The sequence below is a fragment of the Lentinus tigrinus genome (genome assembly GCF_003813185.1).
Source record: "Lentinus tigrinus ALCF2SS1-7 unplaced genomic scaffold L226scaffold_2, whole genome shotgun sequence".
Lineage (NCBI taxonomy): Eukaryota > Fungi > Basidiomycota > Agaricomycetes > Polyporales > Polyporaceae > Lentinus > Lentinus tigrinus.
This window is the reverse complement of record NW_027137911.1, coordinates 1,654,425-1,673,055: the sequence shown is the minus strand read 5'-3', so window position 1 is coordinate 1,673,055 and position 18,631 is coordinate 1,654,425. Positions and strand designations below refer to the sequence as shown.

The 18,631-nt window shown below is 57.2% G+C and overlaps 4 protein-coding genes across 4 annotated transcripts; 2 read left to right on the top strand and 2 right to left on the bottom strand.

Annotated features, from left to right (window-relative positions):
• The first annotated feature begins 676 nt into the window (after positions 1–676).
• Positions 677–3,392, top strand: L226DRAFT_133604 (uncharacterized protein). Its single transcript, XM_067672280.1, has 9 exons — positions 677–848; positions 941–1,188; positions 1,254–1,402; positions 1,458–2,440; positions 2,505–2,610; positions 2,664–2,860; positions 2,934–2,980; positions 3,036–3,058; positions 3,109–3,392. Exons 2-9 carry the CDS (start codon positions 955–957, stop codon positions 3,209–3,211), a joined length of 1,842 nt encoding a protein of 613 aa, XP_067541848.1. The 5' UTR covers positions 677–848; positions 941–954; the 3' UTR covers positions 3,212–3,392.
• L226DRAFT_499451 (uncharacterized protein) lies at positions 3,239–7,836 on the bottom strand. Its single transcript, XM_067677723.1, has 11 exons — positions 7,588–7,836; positions 7,456–7,537; positions 7,220–7,399; positions 7,092–7,166; positions 6,820–7,011; positions 6,219–6,761; positions 5,800–6,166; positions 4,061–5,749; positions 3,979–4,008; positions 3,711–3,923; positions 3,239–3,658 (listed from the first exon to the last, which is right to left on the bottom strand). Exons 1-11 carry the CDS (start codon positions 7,719–7,721, stop codon positions 3,573–3,575), a joined length of 3,591 nt encoding a protein of 1,196 aa, XP_067541847.1. The 5' UTR covers positions 7,722–7,836; the 3' UTR covers positions 3,239–3,572.
• Positions 7,837–8,201: 365 nt separating this feature from the next.
• Positions 8,202–10,705, top strand: L226DRAFT_549906 (eukaryotic polypeptide chain release factor 3). The gene is made up of 5 exons (XM_067682712.1): positions 8,202–8,773; positions 8,833–9,466; positions 9,523–9,964; positions 10,029–10,220; positions 10,286–10,705. The coding sequence occupies exons 1-5, from the start codon at positions 8,317–8,319 to the stop codon at positions 10,355–10,357; spliced, it is 1,797 nt and encodes a 598-aa protein (XP_067541846.1). The 5' UTR covers positions 8,202–8,316; the 3' UTR covers positions 10,358–10,705.
• A 102-nt stretch (positions 10,706–10,807) lies between these two features.
• L226DRAFT_499447 (uncharacterized protein) lies at positions 10,808–18,218 on the bottom strand (the record flags this gene model as incomplete). Its single annotated transcript, XM_067677722.1, has 7 exons — positions 17,805–18,218; positions 17,575–17,747; positions 16,529–17,517; positions 16,318–16,479; positions 13,983–16,264; positions 13,186–13,484; positions 10,808–13,113 (listed from the first exon to the last, which is right to left on the bottom strand). The coding sequence occupies exons 1-7, from the start codon at positions 17,984–17,986 to the stop codon at positions 10,808–10,810; spliced, it is 6,393 nt and encodes a 2,130-aa protein (XP_067541845.1). The 5' UTR covers positions 17,987–18,218.
• Between the last annotated feature and the right edge of the window lie 413 nt (positions 18,219–18,631).

Sequence of the window (18,631 nt, the reverse complement as noted above, 5' to 3'; positions counted from 1 at the left end):
ACAGAATGCGGAAATGATTGACTTCTGGCGCAAACGCGTGAATAAGGCGGAGGAGGAGCTCACAAAGGACGCTGCTGCGGTAATGCCCAGCACGACGCGGTCCCGTGCCGAGCCATGAAGATGAGGCGTCAGTTCCACGCGACTCCTCCCTCCGTATTCCTCCACCAGGAGTGCAAATTACTGACACTTACTGAATTGCAGATAGCTCTACCTTTTCATAAGAAACATAATTACCCAGCTGAAGGGGAGACTCGGTCTCGGCCCCCTTGGCGAGAACTACCTGAATATCGGACGTAAGTACGTGACCTGCCTTTGCCCATGGTATCTCTAACGCGTGGCTCGAACCGAGGCAAAACGGTCCGAGAATGAACTTGTGTAGTGCACGAGATAGCGCGGATCACGCTATTTTGTTAGTTATTGACTTCTCTATTCAACGGCGAGGAACAGGTCCTTCAACCACGTCAGAGTGTCGCCACCCCCCGATGTTCAAGGTGAGGTTACGACTGCCTGAAAAACTCGTGGTCAGCACTACACTACAGCAGTGAAGTTATGTGTTGCGATACCTGGCAAATAACGGATTGCTAGGAGGTCGATGTCACTGATTCCGCTGAGATGGGGATCAGTCGGAAGATTGAAGATACTTACGTTAACTGCTGCGGTAAGTATACATGGGCGTCTAGATTCGTAACTCTGCTCAAGCCAGCTGAGTCTGCCACCTTACCTTCGCTTCTCGTGAAAGGAGGATGCCTGCACTGGTTTCGAGTCCAAGACACGCGCAGTCAATCAGTCACGAGGCACCTGTGCTGCAGGACAGGATGACCGTCGGCGCAGCCTGAGATATACTAGAGGCACGTCGTTTCCACCTGCAATCCCTAACTCCTCCTCAGTAGCCTCCGACATTAGAGCTCAATACCTCTGGTGCACGCATTCCGGTGAACAGACTCGTACAAGGACATGCAAGACGATGGATACAACCATGTGGCGGATTTAGCCAGAGTCGTCGCGGGCGAGTTTGAGGAGTACATCGTGACACATCCGGGACGCAGTCAGTACAGCCAGGCCGGCGGCGGGGTTTCCGCGTGCGGGATCGCAGCTCTCAATTGTGCTCGGATGGTACTCGGGCTCCATGCGGCGGGGCTGGGGACTTCGCAGCTAGTAGAAGAACTCATGAGGCGCGAGTTCCTCGAGGTAGCGTTCTTTCGCAGCTGTTCGTGCAGGATCCGTCCGGCGTGCGCTAACGATAGGTACCGCAGGAGGTCCTGCAACCATGCCTAACATGGACCAGCTCTACTCACCTCGCTGTCGACGAGATCCACAAAGCTCCAGTCTTTTCCAAGTCTCTCAAGTCTGTGAACTCGAACTACGGCCGACCGACGTTTGAGTACTTCAAACAACTTCTCGCGTAGGTCCTTTCGTCCGGTTGCCATAGACAACTCCATGTTGAAACCTTTTGCTAGAACAACCGTCGAGTGTTCGAAGCGATACACCGCTTCTTCCTGCGTCATAATCACTCGTCCTCCCGAGATCATCGCATGCTTCTACCTTGCCCGCGCGCCCATTGAGCTCTTCGTCCTCTTCGACTCCCATCCCCGCCCACACAAGCATGCGCGCGGCGCGGCCTTCATTTTCAAAAATTCCCTCGACTCTACAGCTGCCTACCTCACGGAACTGCTGCGCTTCGACGACAGCCTACTGTCAGACAGTAGCATCCAGTGGCAAGCGCAGTTGCTGGCCCATGCGTCCGGCGAAATTTTCCTGGCCTCCGAGTGGGTGCTTGCTAATGCCCAATGGGCAGAAGTCGCGCTGGATGCAAGTCTGCAGGTTCTACACTTGCAGGCGCGTATGCAGGAACTCGAGTCGCGAAACCAGACCTTAGAGATGGACAACAAACATCTCAGCGAAGAGGTCTCAGACTTGGAGGACAAACAGCAGGAGCTCGAGGAGATGATCGAGGAGCTGAAGAAGGCAGATGGGCATAAGATGAATGGTATACACGCGTCTCGCGCAGAACCACCACCCAGCACTCGAGCCATGAATCCCAATGCTCCTCAGAACCCCCTGGGCACTCCGCGTTCTGTCGCTCACGGCCGCGTTGCATCCCCCCCGCTAGCTGCGCCCAGGTCAGGGCCGTATTCTCCGCGCAACGAAGAACCCATCCGCGTCGATCCCCTGGCCGCTCAGATGCAGCGCGACTTCGACGAGGAGAACAAGCAACTAGATCGAGACTTTCGGCGTTTGAAGGACACCCAGCCCACATTCTTCGACTGTGGGATATGTATGGATCGCTTCCAGGAAGACAGCGTCGCTCGAGTGGTATCCTGTGGCCACTCGTACTGCCGGCCATGCTTGAGGGATTGGGCGGTCTCGAAGATCAGAGACCACCGTCACCCTATCCTGTGTCCTACGTGTATGGCGGGAAAAGGCCAGTTGGAGCCAGGAGGTAGGTGCTTGTCCTTCTGGACCTCCTGCGCAGACTGGATCATCGCTGATACTTCCGTGAGTAGAGATCGACGACGTAGCCATTCAGCAGCTCGGTCTTGAGGACAAGGACTATGCAATATTCGACGAAATGCAGCTCGCTAGCTTTTCAACCATCATACACTGCCGGAAGTGAGAGTATCGGCGAGTCATTCCGGCACACAATGCTTATCACATCCATCCAGATGCGTTCAGACCATATTCGTCGACAAGACTGAGTACCAGGAAGTTCAGGAGATCGTCTGTCCGCTCCCTGGTTGCGGATACGCCTGGTGCAAGGCGTGCTCGCAAGCGATTGACATCGGCGGGCCCAAGCACTCCTGCGACGGTTCGTCCGAACTGAACCACCTCATGGACCTTCGCGGCTGGAAACATTGTCCTGGTGAGATTCTCTTCCACTGATTCTGCACCCCTTCCTCCATGCGCTCATCGCGTGATCTTGTTCCTTCGCTCAGGATGCCAGACACCTGCAGAGAAGATCGAGGGGTGCAATCATATGACTGTGAGTATTTGAACTCGGGTGGAAGTCACAACAATACTCATTTTACCCCCTTCAGTGCATGTCGCCAGGTTGCAACGTGTAAGTCTGCGTCCGATGAGCCAAGCGGAAATGTGCTAATACTCTATCAGACATTTCTGCTATCGTTGCGGAGAGCTGATCGTGCAGTCGGTCCTCCGCGGCGAGATTAAATCCGCACTGACGAGACACTACGCCAAGTGCCTGTTGTTCTGAGCTTAGTCTTCGTGACTGGATGATCCGCGAACAGTAGAATGGCCCTCCAAATCACACAGAGATAACACTATACGTTTCTACGCAGCCTAGCATACTTACGATATTCAATTACAAGAGACGGACGATGTGAAGGAGAGGACTGCGATTGAAGAAGCAAAGAGACGTGAGGGAGAGTACTGCGACTGGGGAGTCCATGATCTCGTACATCGCGTGCGAGGCTGTATATCGTCGTTGACGGGTATACGTATCAATATTTACCAGCGTTCCAAGAATTCCGTCCTGGAACCGTGAAACCAAGGAAGAGAGGCAAGATGTAATCGTTGTAGTAGTGTAGTAGCGATGCTAAAATCGATCTTAAATATCACTGGTAGCCATAGCCTCCCTGGTAGCCGTTCATACCACCACCGAAACCTCCCCAGCCAGTCGCCTGGACAGTGAGAGGAGTAGCTGGTGTTATTGCATTAGCCTTCCGTCCGGGTTTCTGAACGAAGACACTCACGATTAGGGCGCAGTGCGTCGTACTTGTCCGCCGTCTGAGGAGCATCATCCTGAGCAAACGTACCACTCTTCATTTGCGCGAAAATATTCGCCGGGTTCGTACTGACGGATGGCTGGGAAGGCATTGGGGGTACAGGCGGCGGTGGCGCTGAGGCGTTGAAGCCGTTACCTCCGAACGGAGACTGTCCGTAGCCAGGATTGAATCCTGTCGGATCTGTCACAAAGGTAAATCACTCATGCGTGCACAGAATTGCATACGCGGTACTTACTGCTCTGTATAGGGTTGAAGCCCGTCGGGTCTGCGTAGTGGAGTCAGACCAACGTTCGACAGTGGAGTGCGTGTAAACTTACTCGTCTGCACCGGTGTGAAGCTAGGCGAGGGTTGGAACGAAGGTACGGATTGCATGCCAATACTGCCAAAATTTCCACTTGACATGCCGGTGGGCTGAGACATGAATCCTTGGGGCTGGAAGCCGGTGGGTTGAGACATCATAGATGGTGCCGCGCCCGGGTAACCGGTCTGTTGCGGGAGCAGAGATGGCTGCTGTGGAACCGGATTCGCGAAGGGAGATGGTGATGATCCCGGAGGATTCGCGAAGGGAGACGGAGACGAGCTCGGACGTGTAGGGACGAAGCCGGAGAATCCAGTCGTAGTCGGGACCAGAGGCTGTAGCAACGCCTGGTTCGCGGGTACCGGCGCGAACGGTCCGCGCGGCCCGTTGATCGGGGAAGACGAAGAATACATCCCTGTCTGCTGCGCCTGCAATGCTTGGCCCATAGGTACGGGGGACGAACCCATGCCCATACCAGTTGCGAACCCGACAGGAGTTGCGATGGGAGGTGACATCGACGCTGATGGCGCGCGCTGAGGTACGGCGGCAGTGATGGCGGGTGCAGGTTGTGGTGCGGCTGGGCTGCTGACACGCATGTTGGCGATGCGCGCAAGCTGGTTGAAGATGTCGTCGTCACCGGCCTTGGCAGGATTGGGAGCAGCTGCCTGTTGAGCGGGAGCGCCAGAAGCGACAGAAGCAGCACGAGCGGGAGGCGGGCTGATAGCGACAGTTGGCGCAGCGGATGAGGCCGGAGGTGCAGGTGGTGCAGGTGGTGCAGGTGGCGCAGACGGGGCGCGAGCAGGGGGTGTAGGAGCAATGGGCTTCGTCGAACGGTTGGTCCATGCATCGTCGTCGAACCCGCTGGGTGTCGTCGTCTTTGGTGGGAGTTGCGCAGGGCTCGAGTTCGACTGCTGAATGCCTTCAGGACTTGCGACTATAGGAGATCCGGTGCGCTTGATCTGGTCGGAAGCGGTGGAGATGGACTGCAGATCCACACTTGTGGGTACGCTCTTGCTGGGCTGGGGACGACCGCGGCGCATGTTCTTGAGCTCACCGTTTGATCCTGCGAACAGGTTCGGCGCTGGACTCCTTGACTTCAAGCTGGAGTTCTCCTCAGCCTGAAGCTGTCGTGCAAGTTCCTCGTCCTTCCGCAACTGTTCCTCCCTGATAACATTGTTGCTAGGCTTCGGCTTGTGCTGCTCGATGGCTTTCTTGACCCGAATGATGTCACCTTCACGCAGACCAAGCCTGCGCATGGTATCCTCCGTGATGTCCGGAAGAACGGCCTCGTCCATCTTGTCCCGCTCAAACGAAGATGCGTACCGCGTACAATCATCAATGTCGCAGCCAGCATTGAGGAAGAACTCGAACCAGTCGATAGTTGGGCCTTTCGGCTTCGGCTGGGCAGGAGCCTTCGGGGGAGAAGTGGCCTTGGCCTCAATCATGGACTTCCTGCGCAACTCGAGCGGAACGTTGTCGTCGTCGTCTGACTTGCGATGCGACGAAGAGCTGTTCTTGTGTTTGTTCGTGAGTTTCTGCACATACCGCAGGTCCTCCTCCGACATCTTCTCGGCCGGAACCTCAATGACGACACCGTTGACCTTGTGTAGCCTGAGCTTGCCGTTGGCGAACCCCAGGAACGCAGCGTCAACGCGGAACTGACCCGTTCGGTCCCGCCATTCGCGCAATGTGTCAGGCGGAGGACCACCTGCATCGAATATTAGAAGATCAAAGTAGAAACCCTGATGACTGACTCACGTCTGTTGTCGCTGGACGATCGACTCTTCTCGACACTCTTCCTGTCTGCTGCGCGGGCCTGTTCCGCCAGCTTCTTCCGGCGTGCTTCCTCCTCTGCAATGGCGCGCTCCTTCTCCTTCTGCTTCTCGCGCTCCCGCTCGCGACGCTTCCTGTCTGCCTCTGCAGCCGCTGCAGCCGCCTTTGCACGCTGCTCCGCCTCCTGCTTCTTGCGCTCCTTCTCAGCCTGTTCGCGCTCCGCCTCTGCTTGACGCTCTTCCTCTTCGCGTTCAGCAGCTTCCTGGGCGGCCTTCTTCGCGGCCGCGGCGGCAACAGCACTTTCCGCTGCACGCGAAGGAGCCGGCGGGGCAGCGGCTCCGCCCCCAACAAGCTAGCAGTGGAGCTTGAGCAACGAAGACAATGATATCCAGAAACACACTAACCTCAACATAGCTCGCAGGCACGACACCCTCCTCGCCTCGAGCGTTCCTGACCTTCCACCACTCCTCGCTATCTCGCTCCAGCACTACGAGACCCTCTCCCTCTTGCACACTCAGCTCATCCTCCCCATCGGCAGTGAAATCGTACAGTGCAACTGCTCCAGCACCGTCACTCGCCGCAATATCCTCTTCAGGAGCTGCGTGGGGTTGCTCTTCCTCCGCCTCCTCTTCCTCGTATGTCTCGGGTGGAATCTCTTCTGGCTCATCCTGCGCAAAGTGCACGGACTTCTGTGCACTACTGCGCGGGCGTTCGATGGGTTCTTCCGCCGGCGGGGGTGATGCAGTGCCATTCGTGGCCGGAGCACCGCCGTTCGCGAGCGCACGAGAGGACTCGAGTTTCGCCATAATCTCTTCCGCGGTATCTTTGGAGCCTGCATGGAAATGGAGGTTCGCAGCATCCGGACCTCCTACGTCGATGTGAACATGCTTGGACTTCTCATGCTTGACGGATTGAATATCCGATGTCTGCCACTTGCGAACGGGGGTCTGCAGAACATGGTGTGGGCCAAGGGTGTGGAGACTGTTGAGATAAGATGGAACGCACCTTATCCGACTCGCTCGCAAAGAACATAGCGCCGTTGCCGATGCCAAGGGTGCCCTTCTTCTTCTTTCCCTTCGCATCGACTTCGGCGACGGACCATGTTTGAATGGAGTCAGCTTGCGCCTTGTTAGAGGCCGCAGCGACCCGATCTGCCGGGTCGACGTATGTGCTGACTGGCCGTGTGGGTTGTGGAGGCTGAACATACAAATGGAGTGGTGGCAAACGTCACCCCGTGTCAAGCAAATAGAATTAGCTGTAGCCACAGCAGCACTCACCGAGTCGGGCACGACAATTGACGATATGGAGGTCGAAGCGGGTGCGGCAGCAGGAGCCTCGCTGTCTCCGTCAGTCTGAAGGCAAGAAGATCAGAGTCCGAGAGCGGTTTCCAGCTTTGAAGATATACCTCTTCGACGTAGTTACCGGGAACATACCCTATCCTCCCTTCCTCCGAGCGGCTCGACACCAACAACCAATCCTCGTCCTTGGCATAAACGTTCAGGATCTCATCCTCCTTGACGGTGAGCTCCGTAGGTTCTGCAGCATCGTAATCGTATAGGACCTTGACTACTTGTATGGGGTCGGCCTGCGAGGTTGCGCTGTGAGTTGGACGCCGTACTCAGGCAGTGTGTGGTAACGAACCGGCTCGACGTAGGCGGCAGGTACGAGCCCGGAAGGACTCTCGTCCTCTTGCGATTCGGGCTTGACCTTGACTTTCCACCAGCTGGAGACTATGTGAGTTCGGAAAACGACTCCGAAAGGGGATCATCGCACTCTTCGTCGGTGCGCTCGAGGAGAAAGAGAAGCTGGTTCTCCTTGATTGCTATCTCGTCCTCGGCGTCGGCTTGTGGCTCATAGTCGTAGGAAACTTTGAGGACCTCAAGATACTTGTCTGGTTCTGCAGCCATGAAGCGGAGGAGAAGAATGCGCAGAGGGTTACAGGTAAGTTGTGGTTCGGGGAACCCTTCGGCGGCGCAGCCTCTATGATCGCATACTCGGCGCTTTCGGCGAGTAAGACTTGCTTATGTACGGTACAACGACTAGTAACATGCTCTCTTAACTCTACAGCAGCCTAGAGCAAAAATCACCTCGCTGAGGCTGAGTGAATGATGAAGATATCGCGGATCCAAGGGGCAGCATGTCAAGGCAGAGACGACATACATGATAGAGTAGAGTACTTGGCACAATCATCTGAGCATTTGCGAGATATCGACACTCCTTCGAGTCCTTTGAATGTTACAGCATGTACTCGTTATCTGGAGCGAGCAATCGCTCAAAGTGTCTGAGCAATCAAGTGGGGAGGCAGCGGTCGTCGGTAGCGAGTGTCGAGTCGAGATGAGTGATCGCCGGAGCGGACAAGCGGCAGAAAACTTGTGGACGAGGTGACTGCCTCTCCGTCCGCTACCACCACCACCACCATCTCGGGCTTGTACTCTATTAGACGACCTCTCTACTGATTTTTGATCTCTCTGATTCACCTGTTCTACTTCACGAATTGTAGCAATGAGCAAACTCAACGCGAACGCCTTCAGTTTCGTCCCTGGCCAGGCATTCCGCGTGCCTCAGCAACAGCCTGCGCAACCTCCTCCCGCCCCTTTAGAACGCCCTCCGCAAACAGAGGCCCCCGCGCCGCCTCCTACGATCTCTTTGAACATCGGTGGATCGAAGCCTGCTCCTCCTGCGTCCACAGCACCTTCACAGACTGCTACTGTCTCCCTGAACATCGGGGGGTCCAAACCCGCCCCTTCTCCTGCACCCGCTCCCAGTGCCCCTACCCCTGCGAAGGCAGATGCTCCCCCTGCCGCTGAGCCTGCCAAACCTGCCGCTGCTTCCACCCCTACCCCCTCTGCTTCAAGCAAGTCCTTCACTCTCGAGCGTGCAAAAACAGATGCCGCTACAATAGCACAAGACGTCCGTAACGCTGTGGACGAGGAAGTACTAAAAGATCTGTACGGACACGGTATGTCACCGGACGATGTGTCTCGCGATTGGTTGCTAAACGGATCTCTTGCCGATCAGCCAAGGAGCACCTCAACATCGTGTTCATCGGGCACGTCGATGCTGGCAAGAGTACGATGGGCGGAAACCTGCTGTACCTCTGTGGCATGGTCGACAAGCGTACCATGGAGAAGTACGAGCGCGAGGCGAAGGAGGCAGGCCGTGACTCCTGGTACCTCTCGTGGGCACTCGATTCGACTCCCCAGGAGCGCGCGAAGGGCAAGACTGTCGAAGTCGGCCGCGCGTACTTCGAGACAGATTCGCGGCGATACACGATTCTCGACGCGCCCGGCCACAAGACCTTCGTGCCTTCCATGATCTCCGGCGCCGCGCAGGCAGACGTCGCGATCCTCGTCATCTCCGCCCGCAAGGGTGAGTTCGAAACTGGATTCGAGAAGGGCGGACAGACGCGAGAGCACATCATGCTGGTCAAGACGGCGGGTGTGCAGAAGGTCATCTGTGTCATCAACAAGATGGACGACTCGACGGTGGATTGGCAGAAGTCCCGCTACGACGAAATCAAGGACAAGCTTACGCCATTCATCAAAGCGGCAGGGTTCAACATCAAGACGGACGTCACCTTCATCCCTGTCTCTGCGTACACTGGTGCCAACTTGAAGGACAGGATATCCAAGAGCGTTGCGCCTTGGTGGGAGTGAGTATCTTGGGTATGCGATCTCTCGGATTCGGTATTGACCAGCTCCATATCAGTGGCCCTTCACTCCTCGAGCACCTCGACAAGATGCCGATGGTTGACCGCAAGATAAACGCGCCGCTCATGATGCCGGTGTCGGAGAAGTACAAGGACATGGGGACGATCGTCGTTGGCAAGGTCGAGTCAGGTCTCTTGCGCAAGGGCGACACGCTCTTGCTCATGCCGAACAAGAACCTGGTCGAAGTTTCGGCGATTTACAACGAAATGGAGGACGAAGTCACATCAGCCTTGTGCGGAGACAACGTCCGCATCCGTCTGCGCGGCGTCGACGACGAAGATATCAGTCCCGGATTCGTGCTCACCAGCCCCTCGAACCCCATTCATGCCGTGCGCCAGTTTGAGGCGCAGCTTGCCATCCTCGATCACAAGAACATCATCTGTGCGGGTTACTCGGCGGTTATGCATTGTCATACGTTGTCGGAAGAGGTCACCCTTGCCGTGCGTATCTGTCATAGTGGCTCTTCACGCAAGTGAGCACTCACTGAGATTGGCATCACTTTAGGCGCTCTTGCACTACTTTGACAAGGCTACGGGCCGTAAGTCAAGGAAGCCGCCACAGTTTGCCAAGAGGGGCCAAAAGATCGTTGCTCTCATCGAGACTTCCGAGCCAGTCTGTGTCGAGCGCTTCTCAGACTACCCGCAGCTTGGACGGTTCACGCTCCGAGATGAGGGTAAGACCGTGGCCATTGGCAAGGTACGTTACATTTCGCTCCGACTCCTATATCCGATGGTATCCTGATATATAATCGCACTCACTAGATTACGAAGCTCGTCGAGAGCGGTATCGACGAGGCCGCGGAGGGTGTTGCCAACCTGTCCGTCGCCGCTTAAGCCAAAACCGCACACCTGTAGCAAAACAGAAGTCTATCACACTCTGACTGTAACGATACATGTAACGCCCATCGCATGCAGCCTACAACAACGATGTAGCATGATTGTATACTGTCAATTGTCTGCTATTGTGGACCCCTGGCCGATTTTCTTACCACCAATTTCGCATGACTGAATACGTCATTCGATGATGTGAGAGTGCGTTCTGTCATTTACGTGCGTACTCCGGTACAAATACAAGTGAGGGAAAAATGCGAGGGTATCGTAACAGGGAACGAACGGGGACGTCTGGGCCAAATACCCAAAATATAGTGTTTGAGGGGTACACAAGGAGTGATACAATACGATCACGATCATGACTAGCGGATTTAGGGTAGAGTAATGGTTCATGCAATGGCTAACAGTCTTAGGAAGAAGTACCCAAAACAATGAGACCTGCAGCGGACTTGATCATGACTTGGGAGCTGCACGGTGAGCACTCCGCCGCTCTGCCTCCAAGACGACCTTCGGCCCGCGCTTCGCCATCGCCCACAAGAACAGCGCGACGACAATGATGAACTGCAGCCACAGCCATGCCTCGAGCACAAACCCGACGATGCCGTCGTGCTTCTTGTCCAATGGGTCGCCAATAGACGCCTCCGGTCTGAGAGACACTGACCGGTCCCCCTCATGCTCCTCAAGCGCATCCTCGTCAACGTTCTCCCGAGAACTTGCATCCTGTCCGCGCTCGTCTAAAGAAGGGCCGGCATCGGGAGGCCCTGAGTTAGAGGTTGCTCCAAATCCCAACGGGGAGAAGCTTCCCCTACTCGTGACGCGTCTGATCTGCCCGACGGCGTTGTCGAACGTGTCGCTGAAGATGGCTGGGGCGGTCTTGCTGAACAGATTCGCAGTGGACTTGCGGCCGAGCGTAGACAGCGACGGACGTTTGCTGATGGCTCGTTCGGAGAGCGACGTCTGCTGCTGCGGAGGCTGAAAACGGCCCTCGACCCAGCGGTTCGTCCGCGAACGGACAGTCTGCGAGAGCCGAAATTGTCGTGTGGCTGCAGGCGAGCGCAGCAGCTTGTCCGGGGTAGGTGTTGGAGGCTCGACCTGCAGCTTCGGCGGAGGGGGCGGTGTGGAGGGCCCGGCTCTGTTCCAGTCTTCTTGCTCTTCCGCGCTGGGGAATACGATGGGAGGGAGGACCGCGACCGATTCACTCGGTGAAGCTGGTGAGGAGTACAGCCCAGCAAGGTCGGCAAGGCTGCTTGCGCGCAAGTGGTGGTTGATCCCGTGCTGTGCCCAATCGTCTCCGAACTCGCTCCCGAGCTCACTGCCTAATGTCCGGCCGGTGTGTGGACCCTCGAGAGGCGTCGGGAGGGTGCTCATGGTGGGGGAAGGAGGAACCACACCACCATTGGCGGAAGATGACCACCCGGACACGTCATTGTCCATGGACCGGAACGCAGGGGAGACCCTGAGCGAGGGCGGGTATTGGCCCCATGAAGGACGACCAGCGCTGGTGTCGGGATCCTGGTCAAACAGCCCAACGACAGTCCTCCTCGCCTTGGGTGCTGCGCCGCCCTTGAGGATGCCATCGCGCATAGTGCTCTGCATCTCCCCCGAGATCCCCTCAGCGAAAATATCTGACTCGGAGGACTTCAGTCGTTGCATGTCGCCCACGATCGTCCTCCGGATGCTGCTAAAGCGAATGGTACCGTTGGACTCTCCGACACCTAGTTTGCTGGAAATCGGAGGCCGCGAATCGCTATCTTCTTCTTGAATTTCGAGGTCGACGTCATCTTCATCCAACCAGTCATATACCCGCCGGATGCTCTCAGCATCCCACTGAGCAGCCCGTCTCCGCTCATCGGTCATGCGCTGTTGCTCCTTGATCTCTGCGTTGGTCCGTTCCAACTCGCCGATCTTGGCAAGCAGCTGCGACACGATGGCAAACTCGGCTTGAGGAGGTTCATCGTGAATTGAAGAGGAACTCTGCGAATCCGGGAAGTACGAATCGGGATCCTGGTCTGATGGGCCCTCCTCCTGCATCGGCGTGAGACCTAACGCAAGCTCGTATGCTTGGTCGGATCCGATAGAGTGTGTGCTCGCAGACGTCGAGGCACTGAAGGACCGCTTCATAGGGCTTGACTGCGACGATAGCCAATTCGGCGGCGCGAAGTCCCTCACCTCCTCCTCAGGCGCGGCCGAACCCGGCGGAGTCGTCGTCGACCTCTTCAGGGCCTGCATCCGCGCCTCCCGCTCCTCCCTCCGCTTCTGCACGGCGACGGCATGGGTTGCCGCCTTTGCCTGCTCTTCCAGCTCCATGCCGCGGGCCTGTGTTTTGTCAAGCTCCTCGCGTAGCGACTGGATCTCCTGCTCGAGCTTGCGCAGTTTCCGCTTCCCTGCCTGGTCAGCTTTCACCGACTCAGCCTCCAGCTGCTCGAGCTTGTCAATGAGCTCCGCGTTCTGGTCCGCGAGCATGGAAAGCTCTCCTGGGGTCACGGAGACCCGGCGCGTGCGTCGCAGTCGCGCCGGGATTGAGGGAATGGCTAGGGACTGGTTCGGCTCGGTGGGAGAGCCGGGGAACGCTACCCCAGGGTACGACGGGGACTGCTCAAGAGAGGGGGCATCTAAACGGAAAGGAGAAGTAGGACGCGAGTTGCTGGGTGTTGAGCTCCGTGTCCCTGGCAGACGAGCGAGAAGGGATTCATGTTTCGACTTGAGCGTAACGTTGTCCGTGTACAGCGACTTGCACAGGGCGGAGGTCAAGCTTAGCTCTATGGAGGGTGTTACGATGGTCCGCCCAGCCTCAGTCGCGACAGTGGGAGAGAATGCAGTTCATAGCGCACCTGTCTCGCGCGACTTGATGATCCCGTCTGCTTTGAGCAGCAGACCCGACAGCTCCTCCCGCGACTTCTCGTTCATCCAGTCATCGATCCCTGGCGTCCCTGGAAGCCCAATTCCCTCCGCCTTCGAAGCCGCGGAATTGATCAACTGTGCAGTGACTGGAATGGGCGAATCAAGAAGGAAGTCTTCCAGACGGCCAGCGTAGTACGGCGGAGGTGGGGCAGACGGCGTGAAGCTCAGCGGGGTCGACTTGCGAGCCTTCGCTGGAGGTTTGGGTCGACGGGGAGTACTGTTACTAGTCCTACTGCTGGACAGCATGGTGGGGCAGTCGAGTTCTAGTCGTTGTGCTGTACGCAGACGTCCACGATGCGGGGAAGTAATAAGACGTCGAGTATCATCTCGTCAGTCCGCCAGCCTCTCAAGCTTTCACGTGTATTTGGCGGCCGCTGAACACCACTGCGAGAGACCCTCGTATTAGGTTCTCGACCACCCTCTACATTCCAGGTCATGCAGTGAGGAATGGACGACACTCCAGATGTGCGAAGGCCCAGAGGAACGTGGATATTGGAGACTTAAAACCGAGCACATACTTATGCGATTCACAAACCGATGAGATGCTACCATGATACATGCAAGTCTTACACTATTATGTACCAATGGGCAACAATTCAATATGCAAGGAAAATGCATGGGAAGTAGGTATAATATGTACAATACAAGGAATGGCCATATACGTGGGTAGAGAATAAGCGAAGGTGGACCGGAATGATGGTGAGTTGCATATGCATAGTATGTCTACTTTTTGGCATCCTGATTCGAGCCGAAGGAGAACGCTCCTGAGGATGCGCCAAAGCTGAACGCACCACCACCGGACGAGTTGGACGAAGGTGCGCCAAAGGGTGAAGGCGCAGAACCATTGGCACCGTTCGCGGGCTGAGAGCCGAAAGCAGGAGTCGATGCGCTGTTGCTGGGGGTTGCGCCGAAGCTGAATGCGGAGGCGGGTTTGTTCTCCGTGGTACTTCCAGCAGCGGGCGTGCTGGACGGTGCAGCACTGTTGTTCGATGACCCAAAGCCGAAGGAGAAGGTAGGCTTGCTTCCCGATGCAGGGGCAGCCGGCGTGGTGGTCGCGCCGAATGCGGGCGTCGATGAGGCACCGAAGGCTGACGTCGGTGTGGACGAGGCACCAAAGGCGGACGTCGCCGCAGGGGTCGTCGATGCTCCGAATGCGGACGTCGCCGCAGGAGTCGTCGACGCTCCGAATGCAGACGTAGACGGCGTGGTCGTCGCACCAAACGTCGCAGGCTTCGATGAGGACCCGAAAGCGGACGTCCCACTCGGCGTGGAAGAGGACCCAAACGCCGGCGTCGACGAAGACCCACCAAACGAGAAGGTAGGTTTCGACGTCTGTCCGTCTGTCTTCGCATCAGTCTTCTGTGCGTTGTTCGCGGCACCACCGAAGAACGACGGCGTCGAGGTGGAGGTCGTGTTGCCACCACCAAACGAGAACGCAGACTTGGGCGCCTCGGCGGGCTTCCCTGCGTCACTCGAACCTGGCGCAGGTGCGCCGAATGGCGACGACGAAGCACCGAAAGGAGACGCGTTCGTGGCTGGGGTGCTACCACCAAAAGCGAAGGCCGACTTCGGAGCCTCAGCCGGCTTCGCTGCGTTGTTCGATGTACCACCGAACGGCGACGCCGCGGCAGGGGTCGACGACGCCGTGTTGCCACCACCGAAAGCATTGCTGGAGGGCGTGCTCCCACCGAACGAGAATGCGGACTTAGGAGCAGAGGAGGCAGACGCATCCTTGTTCGCAGCGGCACCAAATGCGTTGGACGTACTCGAAGCTGCGGGCTGTGAACTGCTCCCGGCACCGAAACCGAACGTAGGCGTCGAAGTCGCAGGTGTAGATGATGCTCCGTTTGCAGTGGGTGCAGGCATAGCCGGGGCAGCTGATGGCTTCGACGTCACACCAAAGCTGAATTTGGGTGCACCAGAGGAGGTAGAGCCAGTCTTGGAGGCCTCGGAACCAGCTGTTGGAGCAGTTGCGGGTGCCGCGTCAGGCTTGGCGAACGAGAACGTCGGAGTAGAGGTGGAAGGAGGTTGTGACGGGGGTGGACCCATACCAAGCCGAGAGAGTAACGAAGTTCCTGGAACAGGCTTGGTTTGCTCACTCTTCGCACTATCGCTGGCGTTGGTCGTATTGCCAAACGGAGATGGCGCGGCACTTCCTCCCAATTGCGCGGACGCAGTGGCTCCAAAGGAGAATGTGGATTTAGTTGCTTGACCACCTTGTGCGGCACTTGTAGCGGTGCTTCCACTTAGGCCAGGAGCAGTGGTAGGAACCTTGGGGGCGAAGAAATTGGGGACGGACGTAGACGGTGTGGTGGTGGGTGCAGCAGAGGGTGCCGGAGTCTGGGTAGCAGGTTTAGAGAAGAAGTTCGGAAGGGAAGAACCTGATTGCGGTGCAGCTGCTGGTTGTGAAGTGGTCGCTGTCGGCGCCGTGGCCGGAGTCGATGATGACGCAAAGGAGAAGGAAGGCACAGCAGGCTTCGTTGGCTCCGTTGAGGAGGCGGTGGGCGCAGGGGTAGTGGCAGGAACATTGAACTTTGGCGCTTCAGGTGCAGCTGGCTTGCTCGTAGTAGACGTTGATGACGGGGCAAAACTGAAAGATGGTGCGGCTGGAGCTGCTGGCTTGTCCGCTGCCTTTGACGCGGCTGCGGCTGGAGCAGTGTTCAGTAGTGACGGCGCCGACGGGGCAAATGGCAACGCCTTATTCGCCCCTGCAGCTTGTTGCCGGGCACGAATCTTGGACATAGCCGCAGCTTCAAGGTCCTGCTTCTCCCACTTCGAGTACGACTTCGACTTCTGAAGCTTCGGACTCTCGGCCGCGGGTGAAGCTGGTGCCTGGTAGACGGAAGAGATGCGACGAGTCGAAGGTGCCGGCGCAGGTGGGAACACGTTCAACCGAAGACCAACGTTTGTAACAACCGATTGCCTGAATGGTCCCCTCTTACTTGGGCTTTCGCGCGACGACATCGTAGACGACCATAACAGATTCTTCCCAGCCTTGGAGGGAGAATCCTGCAGCAGCATGAGCGAACGAACACCGTGAGATGGTCCCATAATGCACTCACTGGTACATCACCAGGAGTTTGCGGTTCTGGTGGCGTTGGGGGTGCATCCTGCCACGCCAACTCGTGACGTTCCTTCGCAGCGTTGTACTCTTCTTCTGATAACCACACTTCGACATAAACATCGACGTGCGCACCGCGGTCAGGATGCTGAGAATCGCTCGGCTAAGACAAGGTTAGCGAAGGAAGACAAGAGACTGGCAAGTCCACTCACCATGGGGAACCTGGACCTTGATTTCTTCACCAACTCCTGCCGCAATCTCTGACCGTTTGGTCCCACCTTGAACCGTATGCCATTCGACTCCCACTCTTCACCGATACGCCTGCCCTTGCACAGAGGATCATTAGAGAGCGGAATGATCTCGTCCTGAGACCGCCGTCCGCGCTTCTTGCGAGTGGTTTGACGTCTCGGCACCTCGGAGTCGGAGTCGTCACTGTCATAAGAATGCGAGTCGCGACCGCGTTTCTGTCCGCGAGAAGAGTCCTGCGCAAGCTTGTTGCTCCCGTTCCGTCTTCTTCTGCGACGTTGGGGTTTCTCGTCGTCATCCAAGATAGAGTCGTCACCGCCAAAAGTCGACTCAGCCTCTGCCCTGTCCCGCTTCTTGCCCCTCACAACCCTCTCGGGGTCCTCCTCGTCCTCGTCCATGTCCTCATCGGCAGACTGAGGCGACCTATCGATCGAGACCTTGCGAGCCCTCTTGTCGAGGCGGCCGCCGCGCGAATGTGCAAGACCCTCGTCGTCGTCCAGACTAGCGACGCGTTTCGATCCGCGTTTGGCAGGCTGAACGACATCTACATCCATATCTTCACTCGGCCCATGCCAACCCGCATCCTGGTCTCCATCGATCAATTCGTCTCCTTCCAAACGGGTCTTCTTCGCCTGCGTCTCAGGTTCGGAATCCCCTTCCCCGTCGAGGGCGTGCTTGCCATGCGATGACCGCGTGACCAGCGGTCCCTTGGCGCCATTTGCGCGGGACTTGCGCTCAGAGGAACCACTCGACACGAAAGGGGATGTTGGTTGGGCATGTGCAGACGTGGCGTCTGGACGGGAGACAGCTCTGCCGATATGGTGAGCGACAACATGAATACAAGGATGACCAACTGAAGGCGGTACTGACTGTTCATGATCCAACACCGGGTAGAGGTTGCCGTAACCACCAGGCGCACCAGACGCATACGGCGGTGGAGGTAAATGTTGAGGTACTGACAGTGGTTGCGAAGTGAGCGGGGGTATGAACTTGCACAGATAGTCCAGCATACCTGTTCCCGCCAATCGTTCATGCTCGCCGTCGTGTGAAGCAACGGGGGCCCCCTCCTCCAAAGGAACCCTTCCCCTCCCATCCTTGCCCTTGCGAGCCTGTAGAGCGGCGGCATAGGCTACATTGAACGGCCGGTTGTCGTCATCCGGGATGCCATGACGTCGGCGCATAGCTCTAAACGCATATACGCAATTAGCTGTGGCACACGGATTGAGTTGGTCGAATACGCACTTTCGATACCTAGTTTCTCTCCATTGGCGATAGTGTGGTGCCACTCGTACCCATGCATAGAACGTGGCCAGCCCGAGCCCAAGCAACAGCGTGATCTGGCCTGGATCAGACCAAACAGAAGGACGCGGAGGAGAGACGTGGAGCCGTCCTCCCAGGATGTCGGAAGATTCGTCGTAGTCCATGTCAGCCGAAAGCGACAAAGGATCTCTGCGCGTGCTGTGCGTCGCGTCGCAGGCGAGCGCGTCGAGGAGCACGATGAAGGCGGTGCGGAGCAAAGTGTTGTTCGGCGTTCAAGTGCTGGGACCCGCGTCCTTGGGCCGTGGCGGAGATTGAATTTGGATTTGTGGTTTTGACGCTCGTGGGCGCTCTTGACTCTGGAATAGCGATTGGATGCGCCAGGTGTGCGCATGTGGCCCTTCTACATTGTATCTGAACACACTCACACGGCGAGGAGTAGGTTTGTAGGGACGTGTGGGACGCTCAGCATAGACAGTTCATCTATTGACCTCTCCGACCCTCTCGGCCGCAAGGGAAGTAATGCGAGACTCCGCCCGCGTAAGTCGGCGTTACGAGCTGGGATGAGAGGTGAGGTATCTTCGCGTGTGTCCATCAGAATGTCGGGAAAGTGAGCAGTCCAGGTTGTGCTAGAACGTGTGCAAGCTTGACTGTCGGGCGGACGAGCGAGCCGGTTGAGGGGCCCATTCGTATCAGCCACCCGCGTTTGGCATAATCCTGCTCGCCACGTGGGAATCAGACCTGCCCATATAGCGCGACTCCCATTTGTTGCCCGGTTACACCTGTCGCCTCGCTCGACTTGTCCCCCGTTC

Coding starts and splice junctions, on each gene's coding strand:
- L226DRAFT_133604 (XM_067672280.1), top strand. CDS start 955: ATGCAAGACGATGGATACAACCATGTGGCGGATTTAGCCAGAGTCGTC. Junction 2,611..2,663: donor ACCATCATACACTGCCGGAA/GTGAGAGTATCG, acceptor ACATCCATCCAG/ATGCGTTCAGACCATATTCG. Junction 3,059..3,108: donor ATGTCGCCAGGTTGCAACGT/GTAAGTCTGCGT, acceptor ATACTCTATCAG/ACATTTCTGCTATCGTTGCG.
- L226DRAFT_499451 (XM_067677723.1), bottom strand. CDS start 7,721: ATGGCTGCAGAACCAGACAAGTATCTTGAGGTCCTCAAAGTTTCCTAC. Junction 7,012..7,091: donor CAATTGTCGTGCCCGACTCG/GTGAGTGCTGCT, acceptor TTGTATGTTCAG/CCTCCACAACCCACACGGCC. Junction 6,167..6,218: donor TGCCTGCGAGCTATGTTGAG/GTTAGTGTGTTT, acceptor CTCCACTGCTAG/CTTGTTGGGGGCGGAGCCGC.
- L226DRAFT_549906 (XM_067682712.1), top strand. CDS start 8,317: ATGAGCAAACTCAACGCGAACGCCTTCAGTTTCGTCCCTGGCCAGGCA. Junction 9,467..9,522: donor AGCGTTGCGCCTTGGTGGGA/GTGAGTATCTTG, acceptor GCTCCATATCAG/TGGCCCTTCACTCCTCGAGC. Junction 9,965..10,028: donor CGGAAGAGGTCACCCTTGCC/GTGCGTATCTGT, acceptor GCATCACTTTAG/GCGCTCTTGCACTACTTTGA.